This window comes from Nerophis lumbriciformis, linkage group LG23 (genome assembly GCF_033978685.3).
Source record: "Nerophis lumbriciformis linkage group LG23, RoL_Nlum_v2.1, whole genome shotgun sequence".
NCBI classification, from domain to species: domain Eukaryota; kingdom Metazoa; phylum Chordata; class Actinopteri; order Syngnathiformes; family Syngnathidae; genus Nerophis; species Nerophis lumbriciformis.
In genome coordinates this window covers 32,508,480-32,531,252 of record NC_084570.2, presented here as the reverse complement: position 1 = coordinate 32,531,252, position 22,773 = coordinate 32,508,480, and the positions used below count along the sequence as shown (strand labels likewise).

The window sequence follows — 22,773 nt, the reverse complement described above, 5'->3', positions numbered from 1 at the left end:
CCACTTGATTTAATTTTAGTTTTACTTCACGATTTGTTCTTGCACCACTAAACACCATAAATTTAGTTTTCTTATCATTTAATGATAACTTATTGATATCAAACCATTTTTTTAGCTGAAACAACTCAACCTCTATTATCCTCAACACTTCCTTCAAGTCTTCTCCTGAACAATATACATTTGTATCATCTGCAAACATAATAAATTTCAATTTATTAGATACTGAACAAATATCATTTAAATATAGTATAAATAACTTAGGTCCCAATACCGAGCCTTGTGGAACCCCACAAGTTACTCTTCTTGGCTGTGATTTAGTCTTATTGATTTCCACATATTGAGATCTATTACTTAAATAACTACTTAACCACTCTTGTGAAACACCTCTTATGCCATAGTTTTCCAATTTTTGCAGAAGTAAGGAATGATCGATTGTGTCAAAAGCTTTACATAAATCAATAAATACTCCAACGGTGTGTTGCTTTTTTTCTATTGCTGTAGCTACGTTTTCTACAAAGTCCATCACTGCTAGGGATGTAGATCGATTACTCCTGAACCCATACTGATGGTCATTCAGTAGCTCATGTTTGTCAATGAACTTATCAAGTCTATTTACAAATAATTTCTCAAGAATTTTTGCAAATTGAGGTAGTAGAGACACAGGTCTATAATTTGAGACCATATGTTTATCACCATTTTTATAAATCGGAATAACTTTAGCAATTTTCATTTTGTCAGGAAAAGTTCCAGTTGATAAAGATGTATTACATATATAAGTAAACGGCTTCAGGACACAATCCATCACTTCTTTAACAAGTGACATATCCACGTTGTTACCATCGACAGATTTTTTGTTTTTAAACTTTCTTACCACTTCTAACACATCACTTTCACAAACTCCGCCAAGAAACATTGAATTTTTAATGTCAGATACACGCCTTAACTTTTTTTCATCATTCATATTAAACTTAATATTTTTTGCCAAATTTGGGCCAACATTCACAAAAAATGTATTGAATTCCTCAGCTATTTCTTCTATATTTTCAATAATTGAGTTGTCATCTTTTACCAGATAAGCTGTAAAATCCTTTTTGCTAGATTTTTTAATCATAGTATTAAGCACATCCCAGGTTTCAATAATGTTATTTTTATGTTTATGCAGCAATTGTTCATAATAGTTTTTTTGTTGCAGCCTCATGATACATTCACGCATTTAGAGTTCGGAAATCGGTTAAAAAAATATATGGTCTTTTTTCTGCAACATCAAGGTATATATTGACGCTTACATAGGTCTGGTGATAATGTTCCCCTTTAATTCTGACGACTTACGTACATTGATTCACAGCCGTGCTGATAACTTCCACATTTTCGAACTAGGAGAAAAAAAGTCCTTTCTGTCCAGTACCACATGAAAGAGATGGTTTTTGGCATCTTATTTGTCCAGGTTTCATACTCGTATCCTTGACAAGAAATACATTGACGGCAAACTCTGTAACCTGCTAGCTTGTGTGCGCTAGCTTTCTGAGACTCTTATTTTGTTAGTGCCGGCAGGATGGAGCAGCACTTTTATTGTGAAGACAGGAACTGTGCGGTCGGTCTTTAGGTTTTTGATGGTGGGTACGGCGCAAGGGTCTATTTCTCGCCTTCCTGTCGGTCATTTCTTCTTAATAATGATCTGGGAGCAGCCAGCGTCATGTCACAAGATCCTTGGATGCCTTGAATGTCAATCAAGTGACGAAAGTGACATCATAGTGAAAATTGATGATCGCTAATTGTTAGGTCTATTTTTTCAATGCCTGACTGGCAATCGACTGATACACCTTCTGTAATCGACCGGTAGCTCGCCATCGACGGAATGGGCACCCCTGTTGTAGAGGGTGGCTGGAGACAACTGAGACTCACCAATTAATTTACCTGACACTGTTAGATGTAGGGAATTCTTGTCATTTAGTGACAGGTGACTGAACCATGAGACCAGGGAGCAGGACAAGACCTGTTCTACAGAAGCACGGTAAAACACGATCATGACGGTCTTGTCAACATTAAAATGGCGGGAATCGGTACTTTTTAGAGGCGGTATAGTACTGAATATGATTCATTAGTATCGCGGTACTATACTGGTACCGGTATACCGTACAACCCCTAGTACAAAGTCATCTCCACTTAGCAAACTAACAATTACTGAATCATCAGCACATTGTTCTGTTGTCACATTTACCCTGACACATGCTTGTGTACAAAACAAATAACAGGGAGACAAGACAATAGTTAAAGGGGAACTGCACTTTTTTGTAATTGTGCCTGTCATTCACAATCCTTATGTGGGACAAGAACACACAGTCCTTTTGTGGGACAAGCACACACAGTTTTTGGTTTTTTTGATGCAAGAAATTTAGGGATTTCAACATCTACGGTCCATAATATCATCAAAAGGTTCAGAGAATCTGGAGAAATCACTCCACGTAAGCGGCATGGCCGGAAACCAACATTGAATGACCGTGACCTTCGATCCCTCAGACGGCACTGTATCAAAAACCGACATCAATCTCTAAAGGATATCACCACATGGGCTCAGGAACACTTCAGAAAACCACTGTCACTAAATACAGTTTGTCGCTACATCTGTAAGTGCAAGTTAAAGCTCTACTATGTAAAGCGAAAGCCATTTATCAACAACATCCAGAAACGCCGCCGGCTTCTCTGGTCCCGAGATCATCTAAGATGGACTGATGCAAAGTGGAAAAGTTTTCTGTGGTCAGACGAGTCCACATTTCAAATTGTTTTTGGAAATATTTGACATCGTGTCATCCGGACCAAAGGGGGAGCGAACCATCCAGACTGTTATCGACGCAAAGTTCAAAAGCCAGCATCTGTGATGGTATGGGGGTGCATTAGTGCCCAAGGCATGGGTAACTTACACATTTGTGAAGGCATCATTAATGCTGAAAGGTACATACAGGTTTTGGAACAACATATGCTGCCATCTAAGCACTGTCTTTTTCATGGACGCCCCTGCCTATTTCAGCAAGACAATGCCAAGCCACATTCAGCACGTGTTACAACAGCGTGGCTTCGTAAAAAAAGAGTGCGGGTACTTTCCTGGCCCGCCTGCAGTCCAGACCTGTCTCCCATCGAAATTGTGTGGCGCATTATGAAGCGTAAAATACGACAGCGGAGATCCCGGACTGTTGAACGACTGAAGTTCTACATAAAACAAGAATGGGAAAGAATTCCACTTTCAAAGCTTCAACAATTAGTTTCCTCAGTTCCCAATCGTTTATTGAATGTTGTTAAAAGAAAAGGTGATGTAACACAGTGGTGAACATGCCCTTTCCCAACTACTTTGGCATGTGTTGCAGCCATGAAATTCTAAGTTAATTATTATTTGCAAAAAAAAAAAAAATTATGAGTTTGAACATAAAATATCTTATCTTTGGAGTGCATTCAATTGAATATGGGTTGAAAAGGATTTGCAAATCATTGTATTCCGTTTATATTTACATCTAACACAATTTCCCAACTCATATGGAAACGGGGTTTGTACATTGATGTTACATCCATTATGTTGTTCACAACAACACAACAGATGAGATGTGTTGTGGGTGTATGATTGTTTGTAGATGAATGTTACATTCATGATGTCGTTCACAACAACACAACAGATGAGATGTGTTGTGTGTATGATTGTTTGTACATTGATGTTACATCTATGATGTCGTTCACAACAGATGAGATGTGTTGTGTGTGTGTGATTGTTTATACATTGATGTTACATCCATGATGTCGTTCACAACAACACAACAGATGAGATGTGTTGTGTGTGTATAGTGGTTTGTACATTGATGTTACATCCATGATGTCGTTCACAACAACACAACAGATGAGATGTGTTGTGTCTGTACAGTTGTTTGTACATTGATGTTACATCCATGATGTCGTTCACAACAACACAACAGATAACATGTGTTGTGGGTGTATGATTGTTTGTACATTGATGTTACATTCATGATGTCGTTCACAACAACACAACAGATGAGATGTGTTGTAAGTGTGTATGATTCTTTGTACATTGATGTTACATCTACGATGTTCACAACAGATGAGATGTGTTGTAAGTGTGTATGATTCTTTGTACATTGATGTTACATCTACGATGTCGTTCACAACGACACAACAGATGAGATGTGTTGTGGATGTAATTGTTTGTACATTGATGTTACATCCATGATGTCGTTCACAACAGATGAGATGTGTTGTGTGTGTATAGTTGTTTGTACATTGATGTTACATCCATAATGTCGTTCACAACAACACAACAGATGACATGTGTTGTGGGTGTATGATTGTTTGTACATTGATGTTACATCCAAGATGTCGTTCACAACAACACAACAAATGACATGTGTTGTGGGTGTATGATTGTTTGTACATTGATGTTACATCCATGATGTCGTTCACAACAACACAACAGATGACATGTGTTGTGGGTGTATGATTGTTTGTACATTGATGTTACATCTACGATGTCATTCACAACAACACAAACAGATGAGATGTGTTGTGGATGTATGGTTGTTTGTACATTAATGTTACATCCATGATGTTGTTCACAACAACACAAACAGATGAGATGTGTTGTGGGTGTATGATTGTTTTTGCCAGCTTTAGCTTCTTAGTTTAGTGACTGTTTTAAGTGACCGTCTTGTAAAAGTCCAGTCCATTGGTAGACCAGCAGGGGATCATCGTGAATGAATCTTTCAATTTCTCTACTGTTTTTACCTCACTGGGATCCCTGAATGTGGCTCTCACTGGGATGCCGAAGTGGGAGGTTTATAGCTTCCTGTTTAGATGAAGAATTAATCATGAGCCCCATGCAGGTTGGGGAAAAAACGGTGCTGCAAACAAGCATTTTTGTGTTTCTTTCTGGCCATCTCTTTGAATGTCAAAGTTGACCAACTTGTGGGTTTATGTCCACAACCGTCTACTATCCAGGTGAGAGGCATGATTTATCATCTAGAATGAACTTCCACCAACTCAGAGGCCACGCAGCAGCTCAATATGTCAATGTAGCAGCATAAGCTAGTTAGCGCTCCGTGATCACCCTGCTGCTAGTCCCTTAACGTTAGCACTTATAATAACAATACTTGGTTAATATTCAGGCCACAACATGCAAATGGCGTATTATTGGCGCTTTTTGGATGTTTTTTATAGGACTGTATGGGCGCATCATGAATCCCATGAGCTCTATTGTTAACTTTTGCTAGCGTTTATTTAAAATTTACAATAAATGTGTTCTTGTCTTCCATAGATATAGTGAATGACAGGCAAAAATAAAAAGAAGTATTGTTGCCCTTTAAGTCCACAAATATGTCAGCATGTTCAAGTAGCCTGACCCAACTCCGTTCTTCTGGCCTCTCCTCTTCTGGGCCTGCAGGTACAGCAGTGCAGGCCGCTCGCTGCTGGAGCCTCTGATGCAGCGTTACTGGGAGTGGTTGGTGGCTCGCGTTCCTGCCTGGATCGCTCCCAACCTGATCACCATTATTGGCCTGGCTACCAACATCTTCACCACACTGGTGCTGGTCTACTACTGCCCTACAGCCACCGAGCAGGTCAGCTAAAGTCCGCCTTGTCTTCCACGTGGATGAAAAGGCGTTTACATGGCACATTTATCTCTAGGATGTGTTCTGCTGACTTGCATAATTCCTAGGGTTGTCCCGATACCAATATTTTGGTACCGGTACCAAAATGTATTTGATACTTTTTGATACTTTTCTAAATAAAGAATACCACAAAAAATGGCATTATTGGCAAAGACAAAAAATCTTAGGGTACATTATATATATGTTTATTATTTGCAAGTTTGTCCTTAAATAAAATAGTGAGCGTACTAGACAACTTGTCTTTTAGTAGTAAGTAAACAAACAAAGACTCCTAATTACTCTGCTGACGTATGCAGTAACATATTGTGTCATTTATCATTCTATTATTTTGTCAACATTATGAAGGACAATCTTTAAAAATGTATTATTAATCTACTTGTTCATTTAATGGTAATATCTGCTTATTTTCTGTTTTAACATGTTCTATCTACACTTCTGTTAAAATGTAATAATCACTTATTCTTCTCTTGTTTGATACTTTACATTAGTTTTGGATGATACCACACATTTAGGTATCGATCCGATACTAAGTAGTTACTGGATCATACGTTAGTCATATTCAAAGTTCTCATGTGTCCAGGGACGTATTTCCTGAGTTTAGGAATATAATATGAATTTAAAAGAAAAAATATTTTGTGACAATAAAAAATATTGATGTAATCATAGTAGTATCGACTAGATACGCTCTTTTACTTAGTATCATTACAGTGGATGTCAAATGTAGATCCACCCATGGCGTTTGTTTACATTGTGACGCCGGTGAGCTATTGTATCCTCCTACAGTGTGTAGTGAAGCATGTTTAGCTATTCCTCGTTCTGCAGTGATAATGATACTTGTAAGAAACTTACTTTATTTTTCGCCATGGAGGCCATGATTAGTGATTTAGAAGTAGCTAAAACACTGCCGACTGCGGAAGGATGTTAGCTGCTAGCTAGTTAGCCATGTCTTAAAGCCCCTCTTCCTGTGGGCGTTTCAGTGTTATAACTTCACCTTTATCGTTAGTTTTTAAGCCAAAACGCGTCCATTCTCCCTTTTCAGTCTACACTCTGTGTCTGCTTGTAAGTACTCCGTGTGTGCGAGCTGCCGAACATGCTCCTCTGCTCGTAAAACCAGCAATGTCACGACGTGACAACGCGCCGTCATGTCTGTAAAAAAAAAAAAAAAAAAAGAGGTTGAACCGGTACTTTTCAAACAGAGTATAGTCACATTTTTGATTCATTAGTAACGTGATACTATACTGGTACCGGTATATTTTGGACCGGTTACTAATTGGGTCGGCCCAAGTAGACCGTTGAAATTCTGGACAAATGATATGGCTATCGGTATGTTTTTATCCAGCTGACCGTCATAATTGTGACACACTGTCACATTAGCGTTCAAAAAGACACAAGTAGATGAAAATCAGCTTGGAATAATCACAAATAAGGAAGCAACACCACACAAAAGTTTGTAACACAACAATATTTCCTCCCTCAAAGTCACGCACAGTTATTTTAAAAAATGTTTTTATTTTTTATTAATTTGTTTATGACTATATTTATTATTTTATTCTGAAATGTTTCTGTTGTTGCATCATGCTGTATACTTGTTTTGATGGTACTATTTGTATTTTAAACGTGAAGCATTTTGAGCGCTCTTTGTGAGAAGTGCCGTTTAAAATCCAATGTACTTACTAATAAGAGTTGTCAGTTCGAAGTGAACGCGCTTTGCTCACAACCGCCGCTACCACGTTTCATCAACCGTCCTCGTAGCGATCCAGTCATCCACAGGCCAGTATTATCCCACATAAAAAGGTAAGAAAAATGGAAGTTATTGCTGGTTCTTTTAATTTATATAGTACACGCTACACAGACATCGGTAGCTGTCAAAAGTACAGTTCGTCACTCAAATACGTCTGTGTGCAACTTAAACAAATAATTCCTATTGTTACAAAATGCACAGCCACCTAAATTGCTAATTGATTGTATTGATTTATATGATAGTTTTGATATGTGCTTTGCACATGAATATTATTTGCAGCTGAGTAATTGTCATGAATAGAACCACAGTGATGGATATGTGTGCTCTTTACAAGATGGCCCCTTGCACTGCAAACATAGCAGCTGTGGATAAAAGACTTCCCCGCTGTGAGATGTTACATGATGTTGCTGGTGTACAACTTTTTGCGTTAATAAAATTATTTCCACATCTTTATTTACACCAATTTAGGGTTGTACGGTATACAGGTACTAGTATAGTATTGCGGTACTAATGAATCAAAAACGTTACTATACTCTGTTTGAAAAGTACCAGTTAGCCATATTATTTTTTTACAGGCATGACGGCGCATCGTCGTCACGTCATGACATTGCTGGTTTTACGAGCAGAGGAGCATGTTTGGCAGCGCACACACACGGAGTACTTACAAGCAGACACAGTGTGTAGACAGAAAAGGGAGAATGGATGCATTTTGGTGTAAAAAGTAAAGATAAAGGTGAAGTTATAACACTGAAGAGGTGCTTTAAGACATGGCTAGCTAGTTAGCGGGTAATGTCCATCCGCAGTCGGCAGTGTTTTAGCTACTTTTAAATCACTAATCCTCGCCTCCATGGCGACAAATAAAGTAAGTTTCTTACAAGTAACATTATCACTGGAGGACAAGGAATAGCTAAACATGCTTCACTATATACCGTAGGAGGATACAATAGCTCACCTGCGTCACAATGTAAACAAATGCCATGGGTGGATCTACACCTGACATCCACTGTAATGATACCAAATACAAGAGCGTATCTAGTTGATACTCCAATGATTACATCAATATTTTTTATCGTCACAAAATCTTTTTTCTTTTAAATTCATATTATATTCATAAACTCAGTAAATACGTCCCTGGACACATGAGGACTTTGAATATGACTGATGTATGATCCTGTAACTACTTTGTATCGGATCGATACCTATATGTGTGGTATCATCCAAAACTAATGTAAAGTATCAAACAACAGAAGAATAAGTGATTATTACATTTTAACAGAAGTGTATATAGAACATGTTAAAACAGAAAATAAGCAGATATTGTGGTTAGAGTGTCCGCCCTGAGACTGGGAGGTTGTGAGTTCAAACCCCGGCCGAGTCATACCAAAGACTGCAAAAAATGGGACCCATTGCCTCCCTGTTTGGCACTCAGCACCAAGGGTTGGAATTAGGGGTTAAATCATCAAATGATTCCCGAGCATGGCCTACGCTGCTGCTCACTGCTCCCCTCACCTCCCAGGGGGTGAACAAGGGGATGGGTCAAATGCAGAGGACACATTTCACCACACCTAGTGTGTGTGTGACAATCATTGGTACTTTACTTTAACTTTAAATTAACAAGTAGATTAATAATCAATTTTTACAGTTTGTCACTCATAATGTTGACAAAATAATACAATTATAAATGACACAATATGTTACTGCATACGTCAGCAGACTAATTAGGAGTCTTTGTATGTTTACTCACTACTAAAAGACAAGTTATGCTACAATAATAAATATATGTTTAATGTACCCTACGATTTTTTGTTAAAATAAAGCCAATAATGCCATTTTATGTGGTCCCCTTAATTTAGAAAAGTATTGAAATACATTTTGGTACTGATACCAAAATGTTGGTATTGAGACAACCCTACACCAATTACATATAGTACCAATAAGAGTAGATACAATCCTAACGACGTACATCCTAGTAAATATTCTTGATTGAGGTGTTTATGTCTTTACCAGGCTCCTCTCTGGGCGTACCTGCTGTGTGCGGTGGGTCTCTTCGTGTACCAGTCGCTGGACGCCATCGATGGCAAGCAGGCCAGGCGCACCAACAGCAGCTCACCACTGGGGGAGCTCTTTGACCACGGCTGTGACTCCCTTTCCACCGGTGAGTTGTGTTGTGACTTGGCTCGTTTTGCCACTTGACAGAAATAAATAAATGCCCCAAAGGCATTCTGTACGGTTAGCAACATGTTTTGTTGTTTCACTCTCGCTTTTACACTTTCCATAAAAACTAACCATGCTAAAGTGTCAGCGAAACATTCGCTGTGTGCGAGGAAATGTCAAACGGTTTCCTTCAGAGGGTCCGTCGTGTGTTTCTGTTCTTTGCAAATGTGTAATGCAAGGTTGGTCTGTGCAGTGTTTGTTGTGTTGGGGACCAGTATAGCTGTGCAGCTGGGCACAAACCCGGACTGGATGTTCTTCTGTTGCTTTGCTGGAATGTTTATGTTCTACTGCGCCCACTGGCAGACCTACGTGTCGGGAACGCTACGATTTGGCATGTGAGTGGTGTACATTTCTGCCCAAGGATCATGGAGGAGCGTAAACAAGCATGTCATTTCTCAGATGCTTATTAGCTTAAGTGTTTCTCCTTCAGCATCGACGTGACAGAGGTGCAGCTCTTCATCATCACCATGTACCTGCTGGCCGCTGTGGGAGGCTCTTCGCTCTGGCAGTCACTGGTAAGTCTGACCTCATGCTAACGATTGGGTGGTATGCTATCGTCACACACCGCATTAAGGTGTGTGACGATAGACGACAGCTGTCTTTCAGAAAGCAAACATAAGAACGAACTTAAAAAGTAGATGTGTTTCTGTCAGGGGGTTCATCTGTGGAACAGCTTGGATCATTCCTTAAAATGTTCCAGTTCCATTCACACATTTAAAAAACACTTTAAGACCAATGTCTTGGAAAAATATATCACTCTTGACCAGTGTTGGGACTAGCAACGCTAGTTACTGTAACGCTGTTAGTTTCGGCGGTAATTAGTAATCTAACGCGTTATTTTTTATATTCAGTAACTCAGTTACCGTTACCACATGATGCGTTACTGCGTTATTTTACGTTATTTTGTATGTAGTATCGGCTAGAAACAGAAGATCTGAGTGTGTTTTATTGGAGCGCTGCGGTGTCAAGGAAAAGAAAAGGCGTATTTTGTGTGGGTGGGGGCAGGGGGTGCTCCATACCGTAGTCGAGGAGACGTTCCTCCAGGGCCTATGTACTTCGGGGCTAACAACCTTCACTTTACCCGGAAGTGGGTCTTTACAGCTGAGGGTGCAACTTTGTGACTTTATTGGACACAGCCATCCACCAAGCTAGAGCACCTGCACGCACTCACTGTCGCCGTTCCCTCACCTCTCTCGCCCACTCACTCGCTGACGTCACTCACCTCACATGCTGTCATATCTTAAAGGGCCACACACACACACACACACACATACGCTACTCTCATACCAACTAACAAGACATCATGGTGAAGCCAGAAGTCGAGTTTCTTAACATGGAGACATTCTCAATACTATAACATAGCATTTTAGATAAATGTAAGTTGTGTCTTGGATCAAAGATCCTATCTACTTAAAGTTAAATTGCCATCGTGTAGCAGCTATTTAAAATAGTTTTGTCAATTTGTTCTGGCCTGAAAAAAATTGGCCTTTTGAAACATATCTTTGTCTGTGTATGTTGTATGTAGACCACATTGCTTTCTGAGTTCAGTGATGCAAATGCATGTCAAGTTGATCAACAGATTGTATTATTCTCCAGTACAATAAGAGTACTGAAATGAAGGCTAAAAGGGCATTAATGGGAGCCTTGAAAAAAAAAGAAGTAACTAAATAGTTACTTTTCACAGTAACGCATTACTTTTTGGTGTAAGTAACTGAGTTACTTTTGAAATAAAGTAACTAGTAACTGTAACTATTTACTGGTTTTCAGTAACTAACCCAACACTGCTCTTGAATCAACACAGTAGTTAATACTACGTATGTGGGATATAAATAATAATGGAAGTATAATTGTTTGTAAATAGTATATAATTGGTACAAAGGTTTAATTAACACGTGTACAAGGATATTTCACATGTCTTTACTGTGTATATAGTTGAACAGTGTTTATGTTGTGTACATAGTGTATTTATAATATGTTGTGCAAAGGAAGTTTCATATTTCATATCTTGTATTTGACATTGTTTATAGGGTTAGGCGCAAAGTGTTCAACTTCAGTCTAAACCCTTTCGGTCTGCAACATTTTCATTTTATGAATGTACAACTGTTTGTTTGTGTAAAACTGTTTGTTTATTTTGTTGACCACTCACCGAAGAAATAATAAACTAACACACCGCATTAAAGCTACCAGATGGCTGCCCCAATATTACCTCTCCTCCTCGCTCCCTTCCCAGATTCCCATCCTAAATATCCAGATGAAAATGGTTCCTGCCATTTTCACATTTTTAGGAGCCATCTTCTCCTGCACCAATTACTTCCGAGTTATCTTCACAGGAGGCGTGGGCAAGAACGGCTCCACAATAGCGGTAAGCACGGCCTCCATGTCTGCGCGCTAACACAAAGGAGGTCTGAGAGCTAATGTGTGTGTTGTCTTTGTCCTCAGGGAACCAGCGTCCTCTCTCCCGTCCTGCACATTGGTTCTGTTATAGTCCTGGCCATCATGATTTACAAGAAGTCTTCTGTCCAGCTGTTTGAGAAACACCCGTGTCTTTATATTCTGGCGTTTGGCTTCGTCTCCGCCAAAATCACCAATAAATTAGTTGTGAGTCAACCAGACTTTTGAAGAAATGCTGTTCAACAGACTTACTTTGCGTGTGATGTCTTTGTGTCCTCAGGTAGCACACATGACAAAAAGTGAGATGCATCTCCACGATTTAGCCTTCTTGGGACCAGGGCTCCTCTTCCTCAATCAGTATTTCAATAGTTTTATTGACGAGTACCTAGTGCTGTGGATTGCACTGGTGAGTGCCTGCAATATATACTTCATTTTCATTGTGTCGTATTCCAAATCTTAAATAGTACTTTATTGATGTATTTGGACAATGTCCAACACATGATGGCAGACATACAGTACAGGCCAAAAGTTTGGACACACCTTCTTTTCAATGCGTTTTTTAAATTTTCATGACTATTTACATTGTAGATTGTCACTGAAGGCATCACAACTACACTATATTGCCACAATTATTTGGCCACCCATCCAAATGATGAGAATCAGGTGTCCTAATGACTTGGCCCGGCCACGGGTGTATAAAATCAATCACTTAGGCATGGAGACTGTTTCTACAAACATTTGTGAAAGAATGGGCCGCTCTCAGGAGCTCAGTGATTTCCATCCGATTGTCATAGGATGCCACCTGTGCAACAAATCCAGTCGTGAAATTTCCTCGCTCCTAAATATTCCAAAGTCAACTGTTGGCTTTATTATAAGAAAAGTGAAGAGTTTAGGAACAACAGCAACTCAGCCAGGAAGTGGTAGGCCACGTAAACTGACAGGGAGGGGTCAGCGGATGCTGAAGCGCATAGTGTCAAAACTTTCTGCACAGTCAGTTGCTACAGAGCTCCAAACTTCATGTGACCTTCCAATTAGCCCACGTACAGTACGCAGAGAGCTTCATGGAATAGGTTTCCATGGCCGGGCAGCTTTATCTAAGCCATACATCACCAAGTCCAATGCAAAGCGTGGGATGCAGTGGTGTAAAGCACATCGCTACTGGACTCTAGAGCAGTGGAGACGCCTTCTCTGGACTGATAAATCACGCTTTTCCATCTGGCAATCTGATGGACGAGTCTGCGTTTGGAGTTTGCCAGGAGAAATGTACATTTCGGACTGCATTGTGCAGAGTGTAAAATTTGGTGGAGGAGGAATTATGGCGTGGGGTTGTTTTTTCAGGAATTGTGCTTGGCCCCTTAGTTCCAGTGAAAGGAACTTTGAATGCTCCAGGATACCAAAACATTTTGGACAATTCCATGCTCCCAACCTTGTGGGAACAGTTTGGAGCGGGCCCCTTCCTCTTCCAACATGACTGTGCACCAGTACACAAAGCAAGGTCCTTAAAGACATGGATGACAGAGTCTGGTGTGGATGAACTTGACTGGCCTGCACAGAGTCCTGACCTGAACCCGATAGAACACCTTTGGGATGAATTGGAACGGAGACTGAGAGCCAGGCCTTCTCCACCAACATCAGTGTGTGACCTCACCAATGCGCTTTTGGAAGAATGGTGGAAAATTCCTATGAACACAATCCGCAACCTTGTGTACAGCCTTCCCAGAAGAGTTGAAGCTGTAATAGCTGCAAAAGGTGGACCGACGACATATTGAATCCTATGGGTTAGGAAGGGGATGGCCCTTCAAGTTCATATGTGAGTCAGGGCAGGTGGCCAAATACTTTTGGCAATATAGTGTATGAATGAACACGTGGAGTTATGTAAAAAAAAAAAAAGGTGAAATAACTGAAAACATGTTTTATATTCTAGTTTCTTCAAAATAGCCACTCTTTGCTCTGAATGCTGCTTTGCACACTCTTGGCATTCTCTCGATGAGCTTCAAGAGGTAGTCACCTGAAATGGTTTTCACTTCACAGGTGTCATAGTTTTGATGTGACAATCTACAATGTAAATTGTCATGAAAATAAAGAAAACATTGAAATGAGAAGGTGTGTCCAAACTTTTGGCCTGTACTGTAACACTTCAAATCTTAAGGGTTGTTCTGTCCATGTCAAAGCATAAACCCTGTTGCTAACTTGTGGCCTGCTTTGGACCTTTTGCAGCTCTGTGTCAACTACACATCCACCCATTATCCACACCGATATTTGGTCCTGTGACATATATCAGTATCTGCCTCTTTTTTACAACTATATATATGATATATGCACATATGTTACCAGTATTTAGTCTTTAATAAATACATCATTAGTCAAGTAGATGGTAGGGTTGTCCCGATACCAATATTTTGGTACTGGTACCAAAATGTATTTCGATACTGTTCTAAATAAAGAGGGCCACAAAAAATGACTGTCTTTATTTTAACAGAAATCTTAGGGTACATTAAACATATGTTTATTATTGCATTTCAGTCCTTAAATAAAATAGTGAACATACTAGACAACTTATCTTTTAGTAGTAAGTAAACAAACAAAGACTCCTAATTAGTTTGCTGACGTATGCAGTAACATATTGTGTCATTTATATTCTATTATTTTGTCAACATTATATAGGACAAACTGTAAAAATTGATTATTAATCTACTTGTTCATTTACTGTTAATATCTGCTTATTTTCTGTTTTAACATGTTCTATCTACACTTCTGTTAAAATGTAATAATCACTTATTCTTCTCTTATTTGATACTTTACATTAGTTTTGGATGATACCACAAATTTAGGTATCGATCCGAGGGATCATGCATTGGTCATATTCAAAGTCCTCGTGTGTCCAGGGACATATGTACTGAGTTTATGAATATAATATGAATTTAAAAGAAAAAAGATTTTGTGACGATAAAAAATATTGATGTAATCATAGTAGTATCGACTAGATACGCTCTTGTACTTGGTATCATTACAGTGGATGTCAGGTGTAGATCCACCCATGGCATTTGTTTACATTGTGACGCCGGTGAGCTATTGTATCCTCCTATGGTGCTTTAGCACATGGCTAGCTAGCTAGCAGCTAATATCCATCTGCAGTCTGCAGTGTTTTAGCTTCTTCGAAATCGCTAATCCTGGCCTCCATGGCGACAAATAAAATGTGTTTCTTACAAATATCATTAATAGCTAAACATGCTTCACTACACACTGCAGCTCACCGGCGTCACAATGTAAACAAATGCCATGGGTGGATCTACACCTGACATCCACTGTAATGATACCAAGTAAAAGAGCGTATGTAGTCGATACCACTATGATTACATCGATATTTTTTATCGTCACAAAATCTTTTTTCTTTTAAATTCATATTATATTCATAAACTCAGTACATATGTCCCTGGACACACGAGGACTTTGAATATGACCAATGTATGATCCTGCAACTACTTGGTATCGGATCGATACCTAAATTTGTGGTATCATCCTAAACTAATGTAGAGTATCAAATAAGAGAAGAATAAGTGATTATTACATTTTAACAGAAGTGTGGATAGAACATGTTAAAACAGAAAATAGGCAGATATTAACAGTACCGTATTTTCCGCACTATAAGGCGCACCGGATTATTAGCCGCACCTTCTATGAATTACATATTTCATAATTTTGTCCACCAATAAGCCGCCCCGGACTATAAGCCGCGCCTACGCTGCGCTAAAGTGAATGTCAAAAAAACGCTGCGCTAAAGTGAATGTCAAAAAAACAGTCAGATAGTTCAGTCAAACTTTAATAATATATTGAAAACCAGCGTTCTAACAACTCTGTCCCAAAATGTACGCAAATGTGCAATCACAAACATAGTAAAATTCAAAATGGTGTAGAGCAATAAATAGCAACATAATGTTGCTCGAACGTTAATGTCACAACACACAAAATAAACATAGCGCTCACCTTCTGAAGTTATTCTTCATTCGTAAATCCTTCGAATTCTTCGTCTTCGGTGTCCGAATTGAAAAGTTGCGCAAGCGTGGGATCCAAAAATGGCCGGCTCCGCCTCGTCGAAGTCATCGGATTCAGTGTCGCTGTTGTTGTGCAGCAGTTCTGTGAATCCTGCCTTCCGGAAAGCTCGGACCACAGTTGTGACCGAAACTATCTGCCCAGGCATTTACGATCCACTGGCAGATGTTGGCGTATGTCGACCGGCGCTATCTGCCCGTCTTAGTGAAGGTGTGTTCGCCTTCGGAGCTGTGTGAAAAAAGCCACCCGGCCTCTTCGCGTAAACTTCCCTTAACCACTCGCTCATCTTTTCTTCATCCATCCATCCCTTCGAGTTAGCTTTTATGATGACGCCGGCTGGAAAGGTCTCTTTTGGCAAGGTCTTCCTTTTGAATATCACCCTGGGTGGAAGTTAGCATGGCAAGCTAGAACCACAGTGAAGGATGACTTCTCATTCCCTGTGGTGCGGATATTCACCGTACGTGCTCCCGTTCCACAGTGCAGTTCACAGGAATATCAGTTGCTGTGAAATACGGTAGTAATCCGTGTGCGGATGGAGAGATTGCGTCTTTTTATGAACCGGATCGCTTAGTAGGAGCCATTTTGTGGTCTTTACAGATGTAAACAGGAAATGAAACGTACGGTGATATCCGCGCGTTTTTTCTTCTTCTTCCGGGGGCGGGTGAAGCGCTTCCTGTTCTATGGGGGCGGGTGCTTTCCTTGGCGGTTGCTTGCGTAGAAGAAGAAGCGCTTCCTGTTCTACCGGGAAAAAAGATGGCGGCTGTTTACCGAAGTTGCGAGATCGAAACTTTATGAAAATTAATCGTAATAAAGCGCACCGGGTTATAAGGCGCACTGTTAGCTTTTGAGAAAATTTGTGGTTTTTAGGTGCGCCTTATAGTGCGGAAAATACGGTAAATAAAGAAGTAGATTAACAATCAATTTTTACAGTTTGTCCCTCATAATGTTGACAAAATAATAGAATATAAATGACACAATATGTTACTGCATACGTCAGCAGACTAATTAGGAGTCTTTGTTTGTTTACTTACTACTAAAAGACAAGTTGTCTAGTATGTTCACTATTTTATTTAAGGACTAAATTGCAATAATAAACATATGTTTCATGTACCCTAAGATTTTTTGTTAAAATAAAGACAATAATGCAATTATTTGTGGTGCCCTTTATTTAGAAAAGTATCAAAAATACAATTTGGTAGCGGAACCAAAATATTGGTATCGGGACAACCCTACATCAAACATTATGTCACTACTGGTCTCACCTTTCCCGAAAAATAATGTTCAAAAAACATCTTCAAGCCTTGTCCAGATGTTTACTGACATATAATATTCATATTTGAATTACTTTTCCTGTAAATTAATATCACCTCCAAATATCGCTTATCGGCCCCGACTACTAATAACCGGTATTGGCCCTGAAAAAGCTGTATCAGTCGATCTCTAGTGTTTGTTTTGATACCAGTGGAACGATAGCGTGACAGTCCGACATCCTCCATGAACCAGGAAGTGGTCTGCTATCTCATAAAAGAAATATGACTGGTTCTCTTGCAGTCCTTGTAAGTGTAGTCCTCGTGTGTCTGCAGGTCATTTCCTTGTTCGACCTGGTGCGCTACAGTATCAGCGTCTGCAACCAGATCGCCAGCCACCTCCACATCTTCGTCTTCAAGATCAAGCCGTGTTCCGTCCTCGGCTCGCCCAAGCACTGAGCTCCCTCTCGACCGTCACTGAATCCACCATCAGTCGCTCTCGCCCCTCCTGTTCCCACATAGGCCGCCGTGTAAAATGAATGTCAGGACAAATCATCTGTCCTAATGGTACTGCAGTGTGTTTTCTTTCCACACAGGACATTGTTCAGGTGCTACCACACCAGGGAATCCACTCCCTGCGAGAAAAGGTCACCACTCCGACTCTTAAATGTTCTGTCGTTACATTCTGCTACTGTAAATACAAAGCTATGACTTCTTTCTTCAGACCCTCTGCAGAGAACCTATTATTATTATTATTAGTGTACATTCTGTTCACTGATTATTTACTGATCCTATTTGTATTTATTTGCCAACGTGGCTGCAGCGTTGTTGTCATTGTAAGAACACTCAGCAGCCAACTTTCTTTTCGCCTCGATGCTCAAGCAGCGGCCCGAATCGTCTTACGCACTTTTGATCTTTGTTCAAATTTAGGTTGGCTAACCAGCGGTTTCTTCACAGGTCAGCAGCAAGTAAGTACAGTACAGTACAGGCCAAAAGTTTGGACACACCTTCTCCTCGGTTTTTTTAATTTTCATGACTATTTACATTGTAGATTGTCACATCACAACTATGAATGAACACACGTGGAGTTATGTACTTAACAAAAAAAGGTGAAATAACTGAGAACATGTTTTAAATTCCAGTTTTTTTTCTCACTCTTGGCATTCTCTGGATGAGCTTCAAGCACATCTGTGAAGTGAAAAACATTTCAGGGGACTACCTCTTAGAATAGAATAGAAAGTACTTTATTGATCCCTGGGTGAAATTCACCACAATTCGCTCACAATAGACAACAAACACTTGGGTATTTTTCACGTGTGAATAATATAAATACAGTCTATTATACAGCATTATTCACATGTGAATAACATACATACAGTCTATTATACAGCATTATTCACATGTAAATAACATACATACAGTCTATTATAGAGCATTATTCACATGTGAATAATATAAATACATTATACATTTACAGTACATGTGCAGTACTTGAAGCTCATCAAGAGAATGCCAAGGCTGTGCAAAGCAGTAATCAGAGCAATGGGTGGCTATTTTGAAGAAACTAGAATATAAAACATGTCAGTTATTTCACCTTTTTTTTGTTCCACACGTGTTCATTCATAGTTCTGATGTGACAATCTACAATGTAAATAGTCATGAAAATAAAGAAAACGCATTGAATGAGAAGGTGTGTGCAAACTTTTGGCCGGTACTGTACCTGTGGAAAACTGGTTTTGCTGGTTTATAGCTGGAAACTTCAGATGCACACCATTTAGTGGGATGTCTTATATCTGGTGCCGCTTCTAGCAACTTCCTGGCGGTCCACATTGGCATTATCCCTGCTACATTCCAATCAAACTGACGGTCGCTAAGGATTGAAAAGACACGGCCTCATCTAATATTCCTATATCGCTCACTATTAACAGGCTGCCACTCACCTTTCTTCATTTTGCACATTGTGCCTGTTTCTTGTTTTGAGCCGCAGCAAAGAGTATCTATAATGTTGACTGTTGTCGTCTTAACGTGGGCCCTCGAAAGGTTTATTTCACCCAAATCTTCAAAATCATTTGTCTTCTAATGCCTTCAGGTGGAATATCTAGGGAATGGTCATAACTCTTTGTAGAATAAAGATGTCAAGTTCAGACGGGAGAGCAGTCGGTGTTGTTACCAACGTCTTTGTTTGGAGTATTTTAAGTCCACATGTGCATGAATTGGATTGAGAAACCACATCCAGTATAAGAAAGAAAAGGTCATGTAGAATAAAAAAAAATAAAGCCATTATTTTTTATGAGATCAAAGTCGTTTGGTTTTTTTTTTGGTACATAAATCATTTTGATATTGGTCTTTAAATGTTAATAACTAGCTATGTTTGACTTTTTTCTGTGACAATAATGTAAGTGTTGAAGTTCCACTTCTCAATTATTTTCTGTTACAACCGTCTAGGAAGGAAAAAACATTTCGCTCTCTATAATTTGTCTATAAAATTGTTGTAAGTGCACCTCTGCACTACACTGTATCCTTATTTACATTAAAGAAGACAGAAAAATACAAATATATGAATTTACGATAAATAACATTGTTTTTTAGTCTGTAACAGAAAAAAACTTAAAAGGCATCAATTTACCTGAAATTTAAAAAATAAATCCTTATTTAAACTAAACATTTTTTGACCGACTTGAACCGTTTGAAACTGAAAAATAAACTAAGTGTTATTTTCTGTTACACCCGTCTAGGAAAGAAAAAAACATTTTGCGCTCTGCTGCAACTATAAATAGTATCATTTGTCTGTAAATTTGTTGTAAATACACCTCTGCACAACACTGTATCCTTATTTACATTAAAGAAGACAGAAAAAGACGAATAGATGAATTTACGATAAATAACATTGTTTTTTAGTCTGTAACAGAAAAAAACTTAAAAGGGTATCAATTTACCTGAAATGTAAAAAATAAATGCTTATTTAAACTAAACATATTTTGACCGACTTGAATCGTTTGAAACTGAATAATAAACAGTGTTATTTTCGGTTCCACCCGTCTAGGAAGGGAAAAAAAAAAGTTGCTCTCTGCCGCGACTATAAATAGTATCATTTCTCTGTAAAATTGTTGTAAGTACACCTCTGCATAACACTGTATCCTTATTTACATTTAAAAAGACCGAAAAAGACGAGCTAAACATAGATGAATTTACGATAAATAACATTGTTTTTTAGTCTGCAACAGAAAAAAACTTAAAGGGCATCAATATACCTGAAATTAAAAAAAATAAATCCTTATTTAAACTAAACATTTTTTGAACCACTTGAACCGTTTAAAACTGAAAAATAAACTAAGTGTTATTTTCTGTTACACCCATCTAGGAAAGAAAAAACATTTCGCTCTCTGCTGCAACTATAAATAGTATAATTTGTCTGTATAATTGTTGTAAGTACACCTCTGCAAGGCAAGGCACCTTTATTTGACCGACTTGAACCGTTTGAATCTGAAAAATAAATAATGAATTAAAATTGATCAGCAACATTAATAACCTAATATACATAAAATAATTTAACATACAAAACAAAAATTATTGCAACAATTGTGATTTGTACTTTTTATGAATAAAAATGAGGAAGTCAGGATTATTGGCTACAATGAGCACGTTTTACAGTGCACGTCTTCTCCAAGTGGGGTTAGCGCGATACTGATAAAGCAAGTTTCCCAGGGTCACACGCGCGCCCCACTATTTGAGAAGGACTGCGCCAACTAGTTAACATAACCGCTCGGTTTACTCACACTTCATTAACCACTGTGTTGTTTATTTCAGTGTTTTTCAACCTTTTTTGAGCCAAGGCACATTTTTTTCATTGAAAAAATGCGGAGGCACACCACCAGCAGAAAACATTAAAAAATGAAAATCACCAGCCGATAATGACAGTAAAAAGCTGTAGTCGCAATTGTTGGATATGATTTTAAATCATAACCAACCATGCATCAATATAGCTCTTGTCTCAAAGTACTGTCACCACCTGTCACATCACGCCGTGACTTATTTTGAGTTTTTTGCTGTTTTCCTGTGTGGGTTTTAATCCTTGCCTTGCGCTCCTATTTTGGTGGCTTTTTCTCTTTATTTGGTTTTTTCCTGTAGCAGTTTCATTTCTTCCTTTGAGTGATATTTCCGCATCTACTTTGTTTTAGCAATCAAGAATATTTCGGTTGTTTTTATCCTTCTTTGTGGGGACATTGTTGATTGTCATGTCATGTACGTTGTGGACGCCGTCTTTGCTCCCCAGTAAGTCTTTGCTGTCGTCCAGCATTCTGTTTTTGTTTACTTTGTAGCCAGTTCAGTTTTAGTTTCGTTCTGCATAACCTTCCCTAAGCTTCAATGCCTTTTCTTAGGGGCACTCACCTTTTGTTTATTTTTGGTTTAAGCATTAGACACCTTTTTACCTGCACGCTGCCTCCCGCTGTTCCCGACATCTACAAAGCAATTAGCTACCGGCTGCCACCTACTGATATGTCTAGAGGTCGGTTACTCTGCCGACACTCAACACCACATAATTTGCAGACTATAATTACTGACTTGCAAAAAATATTTTAAACCCAAATAGGTGAAACGACATAATCTCCCACAGTTGTAAAACACTGGTTTATTTGATGTTTGTTTGTGCCTGCGAGACAAGAGTGAGGGCAGTACTACGGTAATGGCGCATGCGCACTTCGCAGCAAGAGTGACATTATTGTCATTTCAAAGAGGCGTCCTACTTTAGTAAACTACCGCATTTGACTTTTTAGGCAACACTATTGATGTTTAACGGTGTCTACAGAGGCGGGAAACTTGAGTCTGAAATGAGAGACAACGCATGGTCGTTACTTTGACGTTGCAACGCTCGAATAACGTGAGTATCATTAAGTTGTTGAAAGATCAAAGGGAACAAATAAGGAAGTAACTCTAAAGCTAGCTAGCTGTTAGCCAAAGTAATAACGTTTTAAGACTAAAGTTGCTAGAACAATTTTGCTAAGCGAATGTTTTACTAACGCCGAATTGTGCCAGTTATCCCAAACTATTCAGAAACGTGTAGTATTTCCACATGAAGGCCTCAATATAGTTCCGGTGTCTTAATTTAGGGTATTTTTCAATGAGGTTTGATTTCACCAGCCTAACTGCGCCCAAAAGTCACATTTTGATGCAATTTGCTGTTTACTGTTGACCCTTTCTCTATTTGGTCGACTGAAAAAAGTTCAGTTCAGTTTCAGTTTCAGTTTATTTGGAACATGCATACGATACAATGTGGTGCATCACACATTTCCAGTTGTTTCATTACAGCACGTACGAAAAGGAGTAGGAAGAAGCTGAGCTTATTTAATCCTACCCCTTTTCATACCATAGCAATTTTATCCCATTTCCTTGTTCTCTGTAACAGAACAGTGAACAAATGAATAATACATAAATAATATACAATAGTAAACAAACAAATACATAAATAATT

The 22,773-nt window shown here is 38.9% G+C and overlaps 2 protein-coding genes across 2 annotated transcripts in view; both read left to right on the top strand.

Annotated features, from left to right (window-relative positions):
• cept1b (choline/ethanolamine phosphotransferase 1b) overlaps positions 1–19,603 on the top strand; it is a 28,821-nt gene extending 9,218 nt beyond the window's left edge. Inside the window, exons 3-10 of the mRNA XM_061984718.2 lie at positions 5,435–5,609; positions 9,409–9,556; positions 9,809–9,950; positions 10,046–10,130; positions 11,846–11,977; positions 12,055–12,213; positions 12,287–12,412; positions 17,640–19,603. Of these exons, the coding sequence (XP_061840702.1) occupies positions 5,435–5,609; positions 9,409–9,556; positions 9,809–9,950; positions 10,046–10,130; positions 11,846–11,977; positions 12,055–12,213; positions 12,287–12,412; positions 17,640–17,762 (1,090 nt within the window). The 3' untranslated portion in view covers positions 17,763–19,603. The remainder of the gene's footprint in view (positions 1–5,434; positions 5,610–9,408; positions 9,557–9,808; positions 9,951–10,045; positions 10,131–11,845; positions 11,978–12,054; positions 12,214–12,286; positions 12,413–17,639) is intronic.
• Positions 19,604–21,995: 2,392 nt separating this feature from the next.
• Positions 21,996–22,773, top strand: part of dram2b (DNA-damage regulated autophagy modulator 2b) — a 37,540-nt gene continuing 36,762 nt past the window's right edge. Inside the window, exon 1 of the mRNA XM_061984719.2 lies at positions 21,996–22,182. The gene's annotated coding sequence lies outside the window, so the exon portion shown is untranslated. The remainder of the gene's footprint in view (positions 22,183–22,773) is intronic.